We start from the raw sequence: 22,988 nt of genomic DNA, 5'->3' as shown, positions 1-22,988 counted from the left end.
CAGCACGCTTGGTCAACCCTTAAAGAGATGGGTGGGGCTAAGGCTTAAGAGGGTGTGAACAATGCTGAATGGGCGTAGACAAAGGGCTCTCCAATACTAGTACCAAAACATTGAAAGACTTTTGTCAAAGCGAATTTACAAGTTGGTCAACTTTTAAAGCAGAATTACTTTCCCATTGCTTCCTCAAATGGATTGTATGATATACCATTTTGTAGCTCTGAGTCTTTCATTTTATCCAATGTAAAAAACAGAACTTAAAATTTTGCTACATAAGACCGAATTCAAGTTGTGAGTCACAAATGTACATTGTTTGAAGCACAATTTTATCCGTCTCAGTCATAAATGACAGCTCCAATATGCCCCCCATTGTGAACAAGAGGCTTGTAGAATCATGATTCTTTCAAGTTTTTAGATAATCATTCACCGGTAGGGGGTGGTCCTGCATGCTCTCGGCATTACTGAATCTAAAGAACGAAATGAGTCAAAAGATCCTAACATCCCATCACTAAAAGCCAGTAACTTTATGATCAAATGTTATCAATGTACCAGCAACCGTCATTTTTCATACTTTGGTCATCACACTTTGATCTGAGTTCATCCAAATATCAATGCAGGACCTTTACTCACCTTTGGACAGAGAATACCAACTGGCTCCATTGGTGATCCCTTCATCAAAAAAATCTCCACAGTTCCACCCCTTATGCATCCAACTATGGGCATACGAATACGTCCTGGCCAACTGTAAGTACACAAAGACACATGTTTCAACATGTGCTATAATCTGACTGAGCTTTTTTTTTAATGCACCTGTACCTTTTTGAATATCTTGTCATCTGGGGTTGTGGCGTATGTAGTCTTGCCTCTGATTCGGGGGTCTCTTGACTTGTCAAAGGGGTAGTTGGCCACCACTGCCCCACCATGCAGGTTAGCAGACAGAACAAAGTTATAGTTCTGCATCCACTTTATCACTGCCAGTGTCTCCAGTTCAACCTGTAGGAGGCCAATGAGAGAGTATAATTTTTTTTTAAAGTATACTTAGCTTGTATCAGACAATTTAACACTCAGCACTCAAACAAGGTATTGAAAAAACACTTGGTTAGGGTAAGATTATTTTCTTTTTAGTTGTATTTACTTTATTACAAGGTGTGCTTGCTGAAATCAAGAGCAACTTTAGAAATCGTTCATACTTATTATTATTCACTTTCCTCTGGAAACTGTAGAGCCAAAACTGTAAAACTAACAAAAGCTCTAAAACGTCTAGATTGCCACTGGTCAATGGGCTTGAAAAATAACATTTTTGCTAGTACTTTTCACACTAAAACCATAATGCATTAATCCCATTGCATTTCAAAGGCCATAGAGTTGAATGGTAAACATGTCCACTAATTATCCTTCAACCGTTTAAGCTAGAAACATCATTCAAACTTTAAAATGTGCAGACCGGTCTGGAATAGGCTGTATACAGCTTTTTGATACCATTTCTATATTTTTTCAACTTTAACCATTTTAACTCTTACTTACCCCCTCCTTTTTCGAACATTCTGTTAAAAATCGCGCAACTTTTCAGCGTCCTGCTACTCATGCCAGGAATATAGTATATGCATATGATTAGTATGTGTGGATAGAAAACACTCTGAAGTTTCTAAAACTGGTTAAATCACGGCTGTGACTATAACAGATCGTGTGTTTCATTGAAAAACGCAAGAAAAACTGCTCTCTGAAAGCTAAAAATAATTTCCATAAGTCACTTTCATGGGTTGTTAAAAGAGGACAAAATTTAATATCGACCTGCATGCAATTCATACAAATTTCACACGATGTCGAAATTGTCGTCATTTTCAATTTAATTTTTTGTTGGAAAATCCAAGTATCTGGCATCCGTTTCTTCCAGTCTCCACCAGGACGCTGTAAATGTGGACAATGGCAGCCAATGATTTGCAGATGAGGAACTATTGAATATACATCGCCCTGTAATCATTTTGATAGATTATAAACGTTTACTAATACCTAAAGTTGGATTACAAAAGGATTTCGAAGTGTTTTGTGAAAGTTTATCGTCAACTTTTTTAATTTAAAAAAATGATGCAGCGTTAAAAAACGATGTTTTTTTCTGAATGACACAGCTTCCATAGAAAGCTATTTTGGGTATATATGGACCGATTTAAACGAAAAAAAGACCCAATAGTGATGTTTATGGGGCATATAGGAGTGCCAAGAAAGAAGCTCGTCAAAGGTAATGAATGTTTTATATTTTATTTCTGCGTTTTGTGCTGCGTCGGATAAGCAGAGTCTTTGTTTACGTCGCATTCAGGCATTTTCAGGTGGTGCATGCTATCAGATAATACCTTCTCATGCTTTCGCCGAAAAGCATTTTAAAAATCTGACTTGTTGGCTAGGTTCACAACGAGTGTAGCTTTAATTCAATACCCTGCTTGTGAATTTTGATCAAGGTTTGAGTTTAAAGTGCATTTGCATTTCCAGGTGCCTACTTGAGACATATGCGTCTCAAGTAGAATCAAGAAGTTAAATTAGCAAAAGATTGTTGATACCATTTGTGCTATTTAAACATCAACCATTATACATTTTCATAAAAGCTCCTTGGTCTTCAAAGGAAAACTTTAAAGGAGAGGTTTGCTTTTTTAACCACATATAGTTGATGTCCACGCCCCTGTGGAAATCTAATTAGCATATTAAAACATCTACATCAAAATCGGTCAGTTTAAGGGGTTCTAAAATTCTAAATCAAATAGCTAAATGATCCTTGGTATGACCATCTTAAAACAATTCAATATGTTAGCTTAGTAGAACCTAAAGAGTCTAGCCTAGCTGGTTAGCTGCCTGCTGTCTGACAAAAATCACTATTTCAGTAGTTCTTCAAAGTAGATAAGGCATACTTTTAAGACTGCTAACAGCTATCAATCAATTAGATGTATTGTCAGGTAGAGATACCTAAGCAACTGTTCTTTAGATCTCTCGTGTCTCTATCACTTTTCCTCTCCGTGTATCTGCCAGCCCCACAGGCTTGCCCAGGTAAGAACCAACAAGAATAGGTAATTGTAGTTAATTACCACGTTTGCTGATTTGGCCTCATTTCATATTTGCTAGTGGCCATGACCGAATTCAAACATGAGTTGGTTTTGGAGAGTGGTTCAATGTGGGTGTCTCGTGTGTGTTTGCAGGTGGAAATTATTTCGACACTTAGCTTCAGCCAGCTGGTGTGCGACCGTGGAGATATTGGTTTGACTTTGGATATTCTATCTCTGGGGCTAGTTAGGGATTGTCAATAAATTACACAATGAAAATTAGACAATATTTTCATGTTGCACACCTTTTAGTTTTTCCATTAAATGCTTTCAATATTTGTGCGGGAATTTTTAGGTCAAGTAAATTTGGAGCTATTGAAATTTTAACATAATTAACCGTTCGTCTTAACTAGCCCAAAGTCAATCAAATTTACCACGGGCATTATGGTTGGGGCGTGTGCAGCTGCACTCTGAATTGATGATTACTTGTGTAATGCCAGATGTAGGCATGTGGGAAGGATTGAAACAAACCCAACCTTAATTTACATTGTGATGCAGTAATGACACAGGTCTCACTAAATTCTGTTTTGGATGAGACTGACATGACCAAAGTTATCCTATTTACACTTTGTAGCAAATTTTGAAGGTAGACCAAGTGTTTGACACATATTGATGAGGCTGTTTTCTAAATGAGAAGTTATTTTTTAGGGGCAGTTGCTTGACATGTCCTAGAGAGAAATCTCTAAAGAAATGGAAAATTGAGCTTATAAGTGAAACAACATCGGTCAATTAGTTATTTAAAAAACAAAAATAAACTTTTGCTTAATTACACAGCACTACTAAGAGATTTTTTTAAATAAAATTATTTTTTGGAGCATTTGTTCATGTTTTTTTCAGAGCCCTATACTACACAACAAGGATGAGGAAAACAAATCACTGAAATAAAAAAACAAGTAAAATCGCATTTTTTTTACCTGTTTACCTCAAAAATGTTGATTTGGTTTGTTGTGACTTTAGGCTAATTTATATTAAAGATCATTTACTGATTAATTACTGAAAACAAGTATTGATTTGATTTATTTGATTAATGTTGTTATCCTAACCAAATTAATCTAATTTATTTTTTATTTTATTTCACCTTTATTTAACCAGGTAGGCTAGTTGAGAACAAGTTCTCATTTGCAACTGTGACCTGGCCAAGATAAAGCGTAGCAATTTGACACATACAGAGTTACATATGGAATAAACAAAACAGTCAATAATACAGTAGAACAAAAGAAAACAAAAAGTCTATATACAGTGAGTGCAAATGAGGTTAAGTTAAGGAAATAAATAGGCCATGGTGGCGAAGTAAATACAATATAGCAATTAAACACTGGAATGGTAGATATACTGGGGTGCAAAGGAGCAAAATAAATAATCAATTACCAGTATGGGGAGGAGGTGCTCTTATTATCCATGGACTTTAGTGTCCCATAACTTTTTTGAGTTAGTACTACAGGATGCAAATTTCTGTTTGAAAAAGCTTGCCTTAGCTTTTCTAACCTCCTGTGTATATTTGTTCCTAACTTCCCTGAAAAGTTGCATATCACAGGGGCTATTCGATGCTAATGCAGAACGCCACAGGATGTTTTTGGTCTGGCGTGAACCAAGGACTATATCTATTCCTAGTTCTACATTTTTTGAGAGGGGCATGCTTATTTAAGATGGTGAGGAAGGCACTTTTAAAGAATAGCCAGGCATCATCTACTGACGGGATGAGGTCATTGTCATTCCAGGATACCCCGGCCAGGTCGATTAGAAAGGCCTGCTCGCAGAAGTGTTTCAGGGAGCGTTTGACAGTGATGAGGGGTGGTCGTTTGTTCGCAGACCCATTACGGATGCAGGCAATGAGGCAGTGATCGCTGAGATCTTGATTGAAAACAGCAGAGGTGTATTTGGAGGGCGAATTAGTTAAGATGACATCTATGAGGGTGCCCGTGTTTACCGATTTCCGATTGTTATGAAAACTTGAAATCGTCCCAAATTAATCGGCCATTGCGATTAATCGTTAGACCTCTAATTTGGGGTTGTACCTGGTAGGGCGATATTGTAGCCCAGGAGTATGCTTCGGTGGTAGCACAGGAGTCCTGGCCGAGCTACCTTCAAGCTAAATTGGTGCTTGCTCTGGGATGGAAACGCTAGCCAGGAGTAGTCATCTTAAGAGGGGCATTACTATGTATTAAGGGTTGGATATAGAGAAACTCTTGAATTAACTATATCAGTAGTTATAATTAACCGTTATACCATGAATTACTATATTAACAATATAATCACATTAGATTTGATTGTATTCTCATTCTGAATAGCCGATAAGCTCTGGAGCTGTAAAAACCCAGTCACTCGCAAATGGCTTCAGTTTCACAAATAATTAATTCAAGGTTTTATTTACTAAATAGGTAGTTCAAAGATACCATACAAAGGCAGGGTACAATGGGATACAACACAGTTATTCAGGCGAGAGTATTAAATATGAATGGCTGCTGTACTCAACCAAAATACAAAACTTAAAGCATTGCACTTGGGTCAAATCATTCACTAAACCCTAAACCTCAACTAAATATTGTAATGAATAATGTGGAAATTGAGCAAGTTGAGGTGACTAAACTGTTTAGGGTAACCCTGTAATGTAAACTGTCATGGTCAAAACATATTGATACAACAGTAGCTAAGATGGGGAGAAATCTGTCCATAATAAAGCGCTGCTCTGCCCTCTTAACACTATCGACAAGGCAGGTTCTACAGGTCCTAGTTTTGTCGCACCTAGACTACTGTTCAGTAGTGTGTTCAGGAGCCACAAAGAGGGACTTAGTAAAATTGCAGACATGCATGTCAATCTGTCATGGCTCAAAGTGGAAGAGAGATAGACTTCATCACTACTTGTTTTTTTAAGAGGTGTTGATAAGCTGAATGTACCGAGCTGTCTGTTTGAAGTACTTGCACACAGCTCGGACACCCATGCATACCCCACAAGACATGCCACCAGAGGTCTCTTCACAGTCCCCAAGTCCAGAACAGACTATGGGAGGCGCACAGTACTAGATAGAGACATGACTACATGGAACTCTATTCCAAATCAGGTAACTGATGCAAGCAGTAGAATCAGATTTTTTTTAACGTTAAAAAATACACCTTATGGAACAATGGGGACTGTGAAGAGACACACAAAGGTACAGACAGATGTATACGCATACATTGTGATATTGTTGTCTGGTGGTGTTGAACATTTTGTATTGTAGATATGTAGTGGTGTAATAATGTTATATGATGTACTGTTTTATCTTTAGTTTTTTTGTAATATAAGTGCTTTAATATATTTGGACCCCAGGAGGAGTGATCACTAATAAATACAAATACAATTGTACATTCACAGGATGTTTTTGAATGATATGATCTTACAAATTGAAAGAGGAAATGAAAAATGTTACAGGGTAATATTACTTGTATGTCGATGTTGCCTGCCCAGTTGGATTACGTTTGGATGGGATGAAGCCATGATAGAGCCGGGAAAAAGGCAGTGTTGTCCGGGAAAGCAAAGTCTGTGAGAGCTCTTCTAAGCAGTAAATTCTTCCTCTGATCCCAGCAGGGATGGATTGCGAATTCAGTCATTTAGTCTTTAATGCAAACAGTGAGTTTCACAGGATAATTTCTGGGATGATTGCTTCTGTCTGAGTAGGATAGGAAAAGTACATAAGTGTTTTGTCGATAGGAGTTTGGTTTCCAAGGAGAGTTAGGTCATTCGTTCCTCATGGCATGGCCGCACCCCGAAGAAACTTGATCCGCCATCTGTTAGCAAGTCCTGTAATTTATAGAGATACTCACAGAGGGCGGGTCAACATGTTTCAAGCAAACCACCATAGTCCCTGTGGCTAAGAACACTAAGGTAACCTGCCTAAATGATTACCGACCCGTAGCACTCACATCTGTAGCCATGAAGTGCTTTGAAAGGCAGGTCATGGCTCACATCAACGCCATTATCCCAGAAACACCCTCCAATTTGCATACCGCCTCAACAGATACACAGATGATGCAATCTTTATTTCACTCCACACTGCCCTTTCCCACCTGGACAAAAGGAAGACCTATGTGAGAATTGACTACAGCTCAGAGTTCAACACCATAGTGCCCACAAACCTCCTCACCAAGCTAAGGACCCTGGGACTAAACACCTCAACTCCCTCTGCAACTGGATCCCTCTGCAACTGGTGGTAAGGGTAGGTAACAACACATATGCCACTCTGATCCTCAACACGGGTGCTCCTCAAGGGTGCTTGCTCAGTTCCCTCCCTGGTCACCCTTGACTGCACGGCCAGGTACAACTCCAACACCATCATTAAGTTTGCCAATGACACAACAGTGGTAGGCCTGATCACCAACGACGAGACCGCATATAGGGAGGAGGTCAGAGACCTGGCCGTGTGGGGCCAGGACAACAACCTCTCCCTCAATGTGATCAAGACTAAGGAGATGATTGTGGACTACAGGAAAAGGAGGACAGAGCACCCCCCATTCTCAACGATAGGGCTGTAGTGGAGCAGGTTGAGAGCTTCAAGTTCCTTGGTGTCCACATCACCAACAAACTAACATGGTCCAATCACACTAAGAGAGTTGTGAAGAGGGCACGACAAAAGCTATTCCCCCTCAGGAGACTGAAAAAATTTGTCATGGGACCCCAGTTCTTCAAAAGGTTCTACAGCTGCACCATCAAGATCATCCTGACTGGTTAGATCACTGCCTGGTATGGTAACTGCTCGGCCTCCGATCGCAAGGCATCACAGAGGATAGTGCGTACAGCCCAGTACATCACTGGGGCCAAGCTTCCTGCCATCCAGGACCTCTATACCAGGCGGTGTCAGTGGTAGGCAAAGACTTCAGCCACCCTAGTCATAAAGTGTTCGCTCTGCTACCGCACGTCGAATCCAAGTGGAAATACATCCACAGGTACACCTCCAATTGACTCAACTGATGTCAATTGGCCTATCAGAAGCTTCTAAAGCCATGATATCATTTTCTGGAATTTTCCAAGCTGTTTAAAGGCACAGTCAACTTAGTGTATGTAAACTTCTGACCCATTGGAATTGTGACACTGAATTATAAGTGAAATAATCTGTCTGCAAACAATTGTTGGAAAAATTACTTACAAAGTAGATGTTCTAACCGACTTGCCAAAACTATAGTTTGGCAAGACATTTGTGGAAACACTTAGGTTGCCGTCACTACCAATACCACTACTACTATTATTTCACAACGATAAATAGTTTGTCTTGCAAGCATGCACATTTACTTCAGGAAATGTCAATTTCTTCCCCTGATATTATTTGATTGTCTTTTTAGCTATGAACACAAAACCAACATTTAAATGTGCAGATCGCCCCAACTTAGACTGCTTGAGAATTTGGGGGGACAACAATATTTAAAATGAATACCAAAGCTTTTCAATGGCAATAAAAAGGGTCATACAATTCAATAGACAAACATCAACAATTCTAGAAAAGTCTCCTTTTGAACTATTGAAGCTATCAACACCAAATCACATTTGTGCAAACTGTGCAAACTGACCCAATTTAGATAGTTGCAAAAATCTGTATGCAAGCTATGTATACTTTTTGAACTATAACCCATTTGCATGTGCTACAATACAAACTTTAAAACATTTAGGCTATCCTAACCTCAAATTCTTTAAATGAACTTTCAAAGCAGAATTGCTTTCCCATTGTTCCTTAACTGCAGTGTACGATGTATTTATTACTACGTTATCGCTACGCTTATCCAATGTAAAAAAATAGACTGTGTTCACAGTTTTGTTCAGGAATATGGAGGATTTATGTAGGAAAGATGAGAAAAAAAATCGATTTAACATGTATGGTCTATCAAATCTAAATTAATTTAAATTAATCTCCATCAATACCCACATAAAGAACACAACCAGTGCAGCCTTTTTATTTAATACCGAAGGAGTGGAGGGGTTCTACTAAACTAACAAATGGAATTGTTTTAAGATGGTCATACCAAGGATTATTTAGCCATTTGATTTGGAATTTTAGGACTCTTTTAGGTCTAAAAATATATAAAATATATACATTTGTTTTTAAACTACCTTCAGACGAGTCTTGCAAGGCTTCTGGGCGTCCTAGAGATGTACATGTTCTTGAGAGTCTCTCCTTTCCATAGAGAGGTCATAGTGTGTAACACACAAACTGTTTGGACGCTACAGACAGAAGTTGGCAGATTGGTGTTACCGACTTCAGATGAGTTCTGTGACGCTTGTGGGGGTTGTAAAGTAAAACGGAAAACACCATCGTGTTTGTGAGAGTCTAATCTTTCCATTAAGTTGTCATATTAGTTTGTAAGCCAAAAGGCAGCGAGAATACAGATTTTGTTCTGACAAACACAGCTAAATTCTGCTACCTTCCACCGTAGATGCAGAAGGCCGCCATTGGCGGATGCGGAGGACTGAGACGCAGCCCATGCAAAAAAAAGTCTGATGGATTTTGATGGGGACTTTTTAATCTTACTTTTATTTACTGATGCAGACAAATGAATCCATGCCTTTATTACATCCTATCTAGACTACTATAAGGCTCTTCTATCAGGTTGTAACGCTACCAATCTGAAACATCTCCAACTCGTACAAAATGCTGCCGACCAGGAAACAAAAAAGTTTGAACAGTCTCCAATACAAAACATACAAAGCTTTACACGGGCAAGCTCCTAAATACCTTAAAGACATGCCAATACAACTGCACACCAGCCTTCTTGCCATTTTGCAAATACAAAAAACAAAGCTGGCGTCCCTTCTCCTACAGAGCACCAAACCTTATGGACAGCCTGTCAATCCACTTAGTCTCAATGTTTAAAACTAGACTAAAAACACACCTTTAGTATTTGATATTTACTTTTTATCTCTGTGTCCTTGCTTACTTAACTTCCTGCTTTCCCCAACTATACCCAGCTTGGGGTACTAAAAGGCCCCCAGTCCACCCATTGATCCATCCACATGAGTGCCTGGCTGCTTCTCTTATGATCAAGGATTTATACTCCGGAATCCATCCGTCCTACCCTTTGATCCCTCCACCTTTCCTCCTGGCTGTCACTGCACTGACTGTCACAGTTTCAATCCTGCCCTACTTCACCAATCAGTGCTAGTTGTTTACATGCATGATGGACAGACAAGTATACCCTATGGCGCAAGATGCAACAGAAATTCTGGGGTAGGTAGAGAGCGAGAGAGGGTTGAGGAGGAGGCTTGAAGCACTGGGCATCTTGTTATGACATGGATTATCCTGAACAAAATTAAACGCAATATGCTACAATTTTCAAATATTTTACTGAGTTACAGTTCATAAGTGGTTTCTCCTTTAAAAATGGTGAGCTTACACCGCGGTAATTTGTGGTCTAGTACGGTACCCTGAGTCACCACTTCATTGCTCCAGTACACGTTCCCGCATTTTTATATGTTCATAATTAATAGGCTGACAAATTACTTTTAGCTACAGAATATCTTACCCTGTGCATTTCCATCTCTTCCACTCTATCCTTCATTTCTTTCTCCAGCACTCAGAGGGCCTGTCAACAGTTTAATTAAATATGTTTTGTTGTGAAAACGTTACTATCGATGTTCCCAAACAGATTTCACTTGGCTTACCAAATTAAGCACTGGGTAGCTGCAGGAACAGGGTTGGAGAGCCGGTTTGGGTGGAATATCATCGGTTTGATTTATTTTATTTAACTAGACAAGTCAGTTAAGAACAAATTCTTATTTACAATGACTTCCTACGGGGACAAGGTTTAGGACAAAACACTACACTACATAAAGAGAGACCTAAGGCAACATAGCAAGGCAACGACACATGACAACACAACATGGTAGCAACACCACATGACAACAACATGGTAGCAACACAACATGGCAGCAGCACATGGTAGCAGCACAAAATATTGTGCAAACATTATTTAGCACAGACAACAGCACAAAGGCAAGATGGTAGAGACAACAATACTGCCCTACCAAGCCAAAAGGCAGTAACTGCTCTTTGGTCGATTATTAGTTCATGCCATTTTTTGCTACAGTAAATACATGCTTAATCATATGAACAAGTATCCTGTCGCTATTATATTCTGTTTGAGAAAATGGGGGTCACATTAGCAGTAACTGCAAAAAGTTACTGTGATACAAATGTAAATGGCAGTAACTGAACTCACTGTCTCTTAGCTTTGACCTGCCCTTGGCTGCATTTAACCATGGTATCATATCATTTTATTCTGATAGTGATACAATCGAACCTGTATGGCACTGAATGACAGCTACACACACCTACATTGCTAATCTAGGCACGGCAATGGCACAGCATTCCTGGGGGGAAATGATGGTTGACATCATTGAGGACCTTTAAGGTTGCAGTGACACATCCATATCCTGAGCAGAAACCAGATTGCATACCAGAGAGAATACTATAGACATCAAGAAAGCCAGTCAGTTGATTACGGACTAGTTTTTCCAAAACTTTTGATAAACAGGGCAAAATAGAAATGGGCTTATATCATCTGGATCTGCCCCTTTAAATAAAGGATGCACCGTGTCTTCCTTCCAAGCAATGGGAACTTCCCCAGAGAGGAGAGACAGGTTAAAAAAATCAGAGATAGAGATGGTGATGATAGGGGCTACAACCTTAAAGAAGAAATCTAAACCATCTGACCCAGATTTTTTGGGGTCAAGTTTAAAGAGCTCCTTTAAATAAAATAAAATAAAATGTTATTTGTCACATGCGCAGAATACAACAGGTAGACCTTACCTACAAGCCCTTAAACAATACAGTTTTAATAAAAATAATTAATACAAATAATAGTAACAAATAATTAAAGAGCAGCAGTAAAATAACAATAGCGAGGCTATATACAGGGGGTTTTGGTACAGAGTCAGTGTGCAGGGGCACCGGTTAGTGTTAGTCGAGGTAGAGTTCTTAAAGTGACTAGGCATAGATAATAACAGAGTAGCAGCAGCGTAAAAGAAGGGGGTGGGGGGCAATGCAAATAGTCTGGGTAGCCATTTGGTTAGATGTTCAGGAGTCTTATGGGTTGGGGGTAGCAGCTGTTTAGAAGCCTCTTGGACCTAGACTTGGCACTCCGGTACCTCTTGCCATGCGGTAGCAGAGAGAACATTGTATGACTAGGGTGACTGGAGTCTTTGACAATTTTTAGGGCCTTCCTCTGACATGTTCTGGTATAGAGGTCCTGGATGGCAGGAAGCTTGGCCCCAGACAAGCACCACAGACTCAGTGTTTGCCTGCAGGCAGAAACTTTGTAGCAATCCCATGCTCCTCAAACAGTGGTTGATGTGTGGAGTGAAATAACCGGAGTAGCCTACCAGCATGAGTGAAGCACACAGTTCCTGCCCATTTGATAATGGTCCATTCTAAATGTAAACTAATTTTACATATCAGTAAAGACAAGATTAAATTGAGAAGAGTCTGATGGGTGAAAAAAACGAAAGGTTGCTGGATCTAATCCCTGAGCCGACAAGGTAAAAATCAGTCGTTCTGCCCTTGAACAAGGCAGTTAACTCACTGTTCCCTGGTAGGCCGTCATTGTAAATAATAATTTGTTCTCAACTGACTTGCCTAGTTGAATTAAGGTTACACATCAATAGCCTATAGTTGCATCATGCCGCCCATATTTCTATGGTTTGTATCATTGACTTCTAAAGTTGCCAAATAACTCTAAGTCTAGCATATAGGACCTGTTTCAAATGATCACTTTTACACTCAAACATAGCCACTTCATATGCGCACTCTTGCTCCGGAATGGTAAAAATAACCTTTATTTTATTCAACTAAGTTAAATTATATTCTTCTTACTATAAAATCATATAATGCAAAATAATGGCACAAGACTTAAGCCTAACTTTCTCTGCAAAAATAACAAGCCTACAGACTATAGGATGATTTATTAGACTTTTAAAAATGTTTAATGTTCCAAAGGTGCGCAACAGCAGCTTGTACTGTATTTCATGACCTCCACAGCCCTTGCCAGGCACACCGGTTTGTTTCAAGAACTGCTTGGTTTTTCACTCTCAACAGCTTGGTTTTTCACTCTCAACAGCTTCGCATGTGTATCAAGAATGGTCCAGCACCCAAAGGACATCGAGTGAACTTGACAACTGTGTGAAGCATTGGAGTAAACATGGGCCAGCATCCCTGGGGAACGCTTTCGACACCTTGTAGAGTCCATGCTCTGACGAATTGAGGGTGCAACTCAATATTAAGAAGGTGTTGCTAATGTTTGGTATACTATACTTTTCTAAAGAAAGTCTTCGGTGAGGTAATTCATATTACTGAGAAGAAATAGGAAATCATTGGGAGCCATGCCATTCTGAAGAGGTTTTGTTCTAACTAAGATTTACTGGAAGATTGTTCCATTTAATTAGATCTTCTTTCATATTCTTGAGTAATGGGATACACTTATCTTATATATATATATATATATATATATATATATATTTGTTGATTGTTGTCACTTAGTTAGCATCCTATGTATTTTATATTTGTTGTGGTCCACTTAAAGGATTGCAGTAGATCATGAGTTATTATTTCTCTTTTTCCTATTGCCATTATTTAGTTTTTTCCACGTTCATTTTATATCCTGTAATTGTGAAGGTTTGTATTTTTTCTTTCATTTAACACATTTTGGGTTTGTTCATTCTCCATATTCTGTTAATGTATTTTCTGTTGGTGTAATTAAGCAGGATACCGGAGAATGATCCGATACCACTATGTCATGGATTTTTGAACCCAGTAAATAGTACATTTTTGGATAGCTTTTCTTACTTTAAGAAAAAAAAGGAGCAGTCTTTTGTAGTTTATATTATATAAATGAGAGTGTGAGGGAAGTGTGAGGGATGGTGAATATGAATATGTATAGGTAATATGTTGGGCGGGAATGAATGAGAATGGATGAGTAAGTCGATGGATGGGTGTAAGTGTGTCTGAGAGGTAGGGAGGGAGGAAAAAGATGGGAGGTTGGGGCAAGCTTGTGAGCAAGGTGGGCAAGGATGAGACTGAATGAATGGCAAAAGGATATATGGGCGATAGTTGTGTATTTTATTTCACAATTGAATTCAGATTAGGACCATCAATGATAAGGAGGGTGAAGTGGTTGATTTCATTTAGAAAAAGAATAGTGTAATGAGTTTGTGATATGGTTATTTATCAGTGTTTATTGTAAGGGAAACTAACACATGATACGTGTTGCAGTAGGCCTTTAGAATAATGCAAAACATATCCTTGACTCTATCCAAGTTGATGAGCGAAAGGGAAACAATGCCAGTCAGCCTGCGCAGCCGACCCAACGAAACTACATCGAAAATAATTTCACACATAATAAGACAGCCAATAGAGGAGATTAAGTTGATTAGTGACAATATTATCAGTTGTCAAATCATACATGAAGAGATGGGCGCACCTTGTATTAGACAGATGCAGGGAAAGGAGCATCACTTTATGCAGGTAAAACATTTTGATGTCTATATAGTGTCAGAAAGGTCATATACTTCAGTTTCTATGACATTTACCTTTGTCAAATAACTCTCAAAATTCAAGATGTACAGCTTTATTTCCAAATGTTCACAAGAATATCTGCGCTGTCCATGCATTCAACACATGACCACTCGCCTGGCACATTGCTCTGGCTACTAAGCAAAGACTAGTAACATGATAACAGAATAGCATATTTTAAGCTTTTCTTTTAAATATATTTTCTTATTTTCACCATTTTTCTTTAGACCTGCCAAAACAAAATTATAATGGACTTCTTTGTGAAAGACTTGTTTTTACTTGGAGCCTAAAATAAAGTAATGTAAATGTTATTATGCTCTTAGAAATAATTGTTTTTTAGTATTTATGTTACCTAAGACCTTTATGAACACAACAAATGTATTATTCTTCAGATAGCATATATTAAAATGTATTTATTAGACTGTTGATGGGTCTTTGGCTGGAAGTGTCAAAAATTGGCTTTCGGACCACATTTCTCACTTGGACTTTGTAGAATAAAAAAAAAACATATCTTTGACTCTAAACAAATAACTATTGTTGTTCAATTTTTACATGTATATACTGTATTTCCACAAATATTTATTAATGCAATTCATGCTTTATATTTGTTTATGCACTATTTATCAAGCGTTGGTTTTCATGTTTGCGCATCTTGTGGGTTGATATGAATCTGATGTATCTGTGTGCTAAAGGTGTAGCCCAGCAACATGAAAGGCCAGGCGATTGTAGTGTTAATAGCATCATATGTTTGATTGTGTGATAATATAAATGCTTTCTAAAATGTGGAAATAGACCATTTTTACACAACACTCCACTTTCTTTCTTCCTAGCAGTTATCCATTGCAGATGGATTAGGCTAGTCACTTCTCTTGCATTTCTGCTCTAGGCCTATGTCCACAGTGAGTAATCACAACATATCACCTCACACTACACACTGTAGTATTAAACAGGAATTTACCACAACAAGCAACATGTAACAAAACTTTCCTAATAACAACACGCACAACAGTCACAGTGCCTGCTCTATCTGAGTTAAATGTAAAAAAAAAATATATATATATATTGATTTCACAGGTTAAAAAAAAAAAAAAAAAGGAACTAAAGTCAGCAAAAAAAGAAACATCCTTTTTTCAGGACCTTGCCTTTCAAAGATAATTTGTAAAAATCCAAGTAACTTCACAGATTTTTATTGTAAAGGGTTTAGGAGGGTGTATCGTCAAAGGAATGAGCGTTACACAGAGGCCTGTACTCTGGAGCGGGATCAATTTGGAGGTGGAGGGTCCGTCATGGTCTGGGGCGGTGTGTCACAGCATCATCGGACTGAGCTTGTCGTCATTGCAGGCATTCTCAACGCTGTACTTTACAGGGAATACATCCTCCTCCCTCATGTGGTACCCTTCCTGCAGGCTCATCCTGACATGAACCTCCAGCATGAAAAGGCCACCAGCCACACTGCTAGTTCTGTGCAAGACAGGAATGTCTGTGTTCTGCCATGGCCAGCGAACAGCCCGGATCTCAATCCCATTGAGAACACCTGGGACCTGTTGGATCGGAGGGTGAGGGCTAAGGCTATTCCCCCCAGAAATGTCCAGGAACTTGCAGGTGCCTTGGTGGAAGAGTGGGGTAACATCTCTCAGCAATAACTGGCAAATCTGGTGCAGTCCATGAGGAGGAGATGCACTGCAGTACTTAATGCAGCTGGTGGCCACACCAGATACTGACTGTTACTTTTGATTTTGACCTGCCTTTGTTCTGGGACACATAATTCCATTTCTGTTAGTCACATGTCTGTGGAACTTGTTCAGTTCATGTCTCAGTTGATGAATCTTGTTATGTTCATACAAATATTTACACATCTTCAGTTTGCTGAAAATAAACGCAGTTGACAGTGACAGGACATTTATTTTTTGCTGAGTTTATATAAACGGGGACTTTGTTGGGGTTCAAGCCGGTTCAGAATTGTATTTTGCTTGTCGGAACAGTGGAGAAAGTGGTTCTGTTCAGAAAGAAACTGTTGGAAAGAATTTTGGGTTTCAATCCCTGGTCTTAACCCCATGTATTCTTCCTGTACTTGGGTCTTGTGGTTGATCTGCAGGGCTGTCTGTACATACCTGATGCTCCCAGTTATCAGGCAGGGGCAGGTGATGGTTCCGACCATTAGTTTTCTCGTAGTAGTACATGAGAGCGTTCAGGTCTGGAAAATTCCGGTTCAGGTCCACCTCCCTGGAGTTGCCTCGCCCAACTAGGTAGCCATTGAACTCAGGACCCTGATGGACAAACAGAAGAAAAATTATTTGAGGTTACACTATATCTAAAAGTCATATTTCAACGGATGTTCCCCTGGTAACAGTGATTACCTTCACTAGCGTAGGGGGCACTATTTTCACCTCCGGATGAAAAGCGTGCCCAAAGTAAACTGCCTGCTACTTAGGCCCAGAAGCTAGGATATGCATATAAATTGGTAGATTTGGATAGAAAACACAATAAAGTATCCAAGACTGTTACAATAATGTCTGTGAGTAAAACAGAACTGATTTGGCAGGCGAAAACCTGAGAAAATCCATCCAGGAAGTGGGATTTTTTTTTATGTTTGTAGTTTTCTATTGTATGCCATTACAGTATCCATTGACTTAGGACTCAAATTGCACTTCCTATGGCTTCCACTAGATGTCAACAGTATTTAGAAATTGTTTCAGGCCTGTATTCTGAAAAATGAGAGTGTAAGACCACTCTGAATGAGTGGACCCTACAGTGTCCCAGAGGTTTTTCATGGGCGCGACCGAGAGTGCGCCTTTGTTTACCTTTTATATTGATGACGTTATTGTCCGGTTTAAATATTATCGATTATTTAGGCTAAAAACAACCTGAGGATTGATTATAAACATCGTTTGACATGTTTCTACAAACTTTACGGATACTATTTGGATGTTGTCTGCCTGTTGTGACTGCGTTTGAGCCTTTGAATTACTTAACAAAACAGATGTTTTTGGATATAAACAGGGACTTTATCAAAGGAACATTTGAGTAAATGGGAGTCTTGTGAGTGCAACCATATGAAGATCAAAGGTAAGTGATTAATTTTAGTCGCTATTTCTGATTTATGTAACTCCTCTACTTGGCTGGTAACTGTTTGTAATGATTTGCCTGCTGGGCGCTGTTCTCAGATAATCGCATGGTATGCTTTCGCCGTAAAGCCTTTTTGAAATCGGACACCGTGGTTGGATTAACAAGAAGTTCATCTTTAAACCGATGTATAACAATTGTATGTTTTATTAATTTTTATGAGTGTTTCTGTTTTTGAATTTGGCGCTCTGCATTTTCACTGGATCTTGGCCAGGTGGGACGCTACCCTAGTGAGTGGGTATTATATGGCTTTACTTTGAATAAAGTGGTGAAGTGGTCAGTGGTGTAGTGCTCTTTTTTTAGGTGCCTAAGCACTCAGTCAGCATTTAGAACATACACATTTTAAGCCATACACACCAGAAAAGCTGGTGAAACCCTATTGTATTTGTTGGTGTACACTATTAGGGGTTCAGCAGTGAAGCTGCTGGGATTCTGTAAATTGATGCACAAAAACAACTTGGTCAAATGGTGACGCTATAAACAGACTTTGAATTCAAAAGGTCTGCCGACTCCTCGTTCAACCTTGAGTCTTGGAATTTGGTACATATGTTTACCGAAAGGAACAAATTTGCCTCTTGGTCCAATGACGTCACAGTGATGGATTATCCGTTTTGAAAATAGTATAAATTCTTCTACATTTTTAAACAACATCTCCTCAGACACCACAAAACCAATTTCTCCCAAACTTGCTGTACAGCATCTATAGACCAAGATATTGAAATGTATTATACATGAAGTTGATATCTTAAATGTCATGGCAGCTGTGAGCCAGTGAATTTGAGTGAGTTTGGGCCTGACAATTCAAGACACTTGGAGGGAATAGAGCCCCCTGCTGGCCATGCATTTCAATACTCTACAGTGTTTCCTGAAGTGTGCACAGATCCACTACCCACATGGATTGAAAAGTATAACATTGGTGTGAGTACCAGAGATGAAGTCAAGACCGTACCCCTTTAGATCTAGACCAAGACTAGATTCTCAGACCATGGACAAGTGGGTCGAGACCATGACCAGACCAAGACCAGTTTAAATGGGTAAAAATAAGATCCAGTGGAGTAATTTTAATTATATGTAAATGTTTTATCCTTTATTTAACTAGGCAAGTCAGTTAAGACAAAATCTCATTTACAATGATAGCCTAGGAACAGTGGGTTAACTGCCTTGTTGCAAAATGACAGATGACCTTGTCAGCTCAGAGATTTGATTTAGCAATCTTTCGGTTACTGGCCCAATGCTCTAACCACTAGGCTACCTGCCGCCCTTTGAGTAAAGTATAGCTCTGTACAGTACAGTTCAGTACAATATAGTTCAGTAAACTATAATTCAGTACAGTAATGTGCAGTATAGTACACTAAGGTACATTACAATAATGTACAGTATAGCTCAGTACAGTACAGTTCATTACAGCATAGTTCAGTACAGCACAGTACAGTTCATTACAGAGCAGTAAATGACATTACAGTACAGAGCACATTATAGTAAAGTATAGTACATTATAGAGGTCTATGTTTGAGCCAAATATACACCTATGTTTGTGCTCTTTGAGGGTTGGAGCCAATTGCAGGCTCTGCATGTCAATAACCTACACTTTTTCCTGAAGTGTCCATCATCGAAATGGTGGTCCACTGTGGCTCAGTTGTTAGAGCATGGCGCTTGCAGTGCCAGGATAGTGGGTCTGAATGCCACGTCCACCCGAATGTATCCACAAATGACTGATTGGATAAAATGGAAAATACATATAAGATGTGTAAACGCATGAAATTGAGTCAAGACTGGAACCATCAATTCATACATGCATGCTGTTCCATAATGTTCAACCCTGATTTTTGCCACGGCTCAGAGGTTTAGTGACTTGAAATACATGCCAACCCATGACGGCCTGGGTTCAAATCCTATCAAGACCTACTGCCTCTTTCAGATAGACATTACTAAACAGTGAGGGATTGTTGTTGTACCAAATTGTATGACTTCTAAAATAAGGCATCATGTTTGAGAAACTATAAAGCAGGAAACGGTCGGAAAGGCGAAAAGGGTGAAATGGCCGAAAAACCTCGAACCAAGACCCAGACCAAGACCAGTTTAAAATGGGGAAAATGCAGCATGCAGAAACTACTCTTCCTGGGGTCCATATAAAACGTACAAATACATGACAAAATACAGAACAGTAATAGACAAGATCAAAAGATATTACCTTAAATTAAAATGTAAATAGGAGTTACACACTGAGTGTACACAACATTAGTAACACCTTTCCTAATATTGAGTTGCACCACCTTTTGCCATCAGAATAGCCTCAATTCATTGGAGCATGGAGGCTACAAGGTATCGAAAGCATTCCAGAGGGATGCTGGCCCATGATGACTCCAATGCTTCCCACAGTTGTGTCAAGTTGGCTGGATGCCCTTTGGGTGGTGGACCATTCTTGATGCACACAGCAAACAGTTGAATGTGAAACAAACAAAGGACGAACAGTCTGACATATTATTGTCCTCTCTTGTCCTTTCTCTTCCCATCATTGCATTAAGTCCTTCCCATGCTTGTCTTGGATTGCCAGTACAGAACCTCTGCTCCACTTTTTCCTTTAAGTCCTTTTTTGCTTTCCATATTTTTGACCTGAATTAATTTTCTTTCTCCTTTACAGCATCAGTATCTCCTTTGAGGAATGCAAACATCCTTTCATTGAGGCACATTTTCAAGTCCTTAGACACCCAGGGCTTGTTGTTGGGAAATACTAAGACAGTTTGCGTGTTAATGTCAGTATCCTCACAAAACTGGATATATGAGGTAATGCTGTCTCAACTCGTGGGGATCCCTGAGTCAAAGAACACCTCCCAGTCTGTGACGTCAAAGCAATTACCTGAATGGATTTCTACAGGTTTTTCACGTTTCACCTGCTGCCTGTATCTCAGTAGGAGATTGATAGCGTTATGGTCTATTTTTCCCGATGGGTGCTCTGCATACTGCCTTGTATGCGTCCTCTACGTTGCCATAACAGGATGTGAGTTGGACAGGTGACGTACTGTTGCAGAGTGGGGAGGTGCGCGGAGAGGGAGAGCATATCAAAATTCCCAAGCACAAATACTGACTGGTCAGTTGATCGTGAAAGTGCAGCACTGAAACAGTCTGTAATCCTGTCAGCAGCTTCCTTATTGATAGGTCCAGGCACATAGACCAGAAAAATTGTAATTTGTCCAAACATGCGTGGTAGATAGAATAGCCTGAATGATACGAGAATCACAAGTATTATCTACAAAGATGCATAGCGCCCCGCCTATTGATTTATGTAACGTTGTTTTGTCTCGATCTGCTCTAATGACAGTGTATCCATCAATATTAACCTGCTGTAGCCGCATTTCTGTAAAGCAGATTCAATTACTTCTCCTAAAGGCCTCTTCAAATTTAGCCCTTGCCGCCAACTCATCCAGTTTGTTATTTAATGACCGCACATTTGACAGGGTGATCAATGGGAGCGGGTGATGGCATCCCCGCCTCTGTAATCTGTTCCTGATACCACCTCTTGAGCCTCGCGTCTTCTTAGTTCCCCTTTTTGACTTTGTAGAACCACCATTAGGCAAGGCAATGCTGTTATGGACAGTGTGAGCTTTATCTTCGGAAAGAGAGCAGAAACTTACGGGAGCAGGTGATGGTTGATTTACTCACTGAATCCATACAACCTCCGGTAGTGATTGTAATGTTTTCCGAATATTACAGCGGTTAGGATTAAGGCCGTCACACAACACGAGCAATACAATGTTAAACCTGCGACGCACTTAGATTTAGACAAGTGCGACAAAACTAAACAAAATTTAACGATATTACTAACTATAAACAAACAATTCACGAAGGTGAGCTCAGGGTCTGGCAGCAGTGCCGCGAGTAGAAGCAGTGTAAAAACAAAGGGGGTCAATGCAAATAGTCTGGGTGGCCATTTGATTAATGCTCAGCAGTTTTATGGCTTGGGAGTAAAAGTTGTTATGGAGCCTTTTGGACCTAGATTTGGCACTCCGGTACCGCTTGCTGTGCGGTAGCAGAGGGAACAGTCTATGACTTGGGTGACTGAAGTCTTTGACAAAATGTTGGGCTGCCTAGTATATAGGTCCTGAAGCTTGGCCCTAGTGATGTACTGGGCTGTACGCACTACCCTCTGTAGAGACTTAGTAGAGACATACCAGGCAATGATGCAACCGGTCAGGATGCTCTCGATGGTGCAGCGGTAGAACTTTGAGGATCTAGGGACCCATGCCAAATCTTTTCATCCTTCTGAGGGGAAAAGGTGTTGTCTAGCCCTTTTCACAACTTTCATGGTGTGTTTGGACCATGATAGTTTGTTGGGGATGTGGACACCAAGGAACTTGAAACTCTCAACCTGCTCCACTACAGCCCAGTTGATGTGAATGGGGGCGTGTTCAGACCGCGGTTTCCTTTTTATTGCTCACTTTGAGGGAGAGGTTGTTCTGCTGGAACCACACTGCCAGGTCTCTGACCTGTCTATGGGCTGTCTCATTGTCGGTGATCAGGCCTAGCATCGTTCTGTCGTCAGCAAACTTAATGATGTCGGAGTTGTGCTTGGTCACGCAGTTGTGGGTGAACAGGGAGTACAGGAGGGGACTAGCACGCACCCCTGAGGGGCCCCCGTGTTTAGAATCAGAGTGGCAGATGTGTTGCTCCACAACCAGGTGGTAAGGGTTTGCGTCAGGAAGTCCAGGATTCAGTTGCAGAGGGAGGCATTTAGTCCCAGGGTCCTTAGCTTAGTGATGAGCTTTGTGGGCACTATGGTGTTGAATGCTGCGCTACAGTCAATGAACAGCATTCTCACATAAGTGTTCCTTTTGTCCAGGTGGGAAAGGGCAGTGTGGAGTGCGATTGAGATTGCGTCATCTGTGGATTTGTTGGGGCGATATGCAAATTGGAGTGGGTCTTGGGTTTCTGGGATGATGGTGTTGATGTGAGCCATGACCAGCCTTTCAAAGCACTTCATGGCTACCGACGTGAATGCAATGGGGCAGTAGTAATTAAGGCAGGTTACCTTCGCTTTCTTTGGCACAGTGACTATGGTGGTCTGCTTGAAACATGTAAGTCTAACAGATTCGGTCAGGGAGAGGTCGAAAATATCAGTAAAGACACTTGCCAGTTGGTCCGCGCATGCTCTGAGTACACATCCTGGTAATCCGTCTGGCCCTTGTGAATGTTGACCGGTTTAAAGGTCTTGCTCACAACAGCTATGGCCCATCTGGTAGGCTTATGTCACTGGGCA

The 22,988-nt window shown here is 40.0% G+C and overlaps 1 protein-coding gene across 2 annotated transcripts in view; it reads right to left on the bottom strand.

Moving 5' to 3' along the window:
• The window catches only part of LOC139368308 (carboxypeptidase N, polypeptide 1), a 158,844-nt gene that overhangs the window by 50,701 nt on the left and 85,155 nt on the right, over window positions 1-22,988 (bottom strand). For both annotated transcript variants that reach the window (XM_071107057.1, XM_071107056.1), the window contains exons 3-5: window positions 16,723-16,878; window positions 814-990; window positions 628-739 (exon numbers count right to left, since the gene is read on the bottom strand). In XM_071107057.1, coding sequence (XP_070963158.1) covers window positions 628-739; window positions 814-990; window positions 16,723-16,878 — 445 coding nt within the window. The remainder of the gene's footprint in view (window positions 1-627; window positions 740-813; window positions 991-16,722; window positions 16,879-22,988) is intronic.

The sequence above is a fragment of the Oncorhynchus clarkii genome, chromosome 16 (genome assembly GCF_045791955.1).
Source record: "Oncorhynchus clarkii lewisi isolate Uvic-CL-2024 chromosome 16, UVic_Ocla_1.0, whole genome shotgun sequence".
Lineage (NCBI taxonomy): Eukaryota > Metazoa > Chordata > Actinopteri > Salmoniformes > Salmonidae > Oncorhynchus > Oncorhynchus clarkii.
The sequence above is the reverse complement of the archived record's forward strand: the minus strand, read 5'-3'. Positions and strand labels throughout refer to the sequence as shown.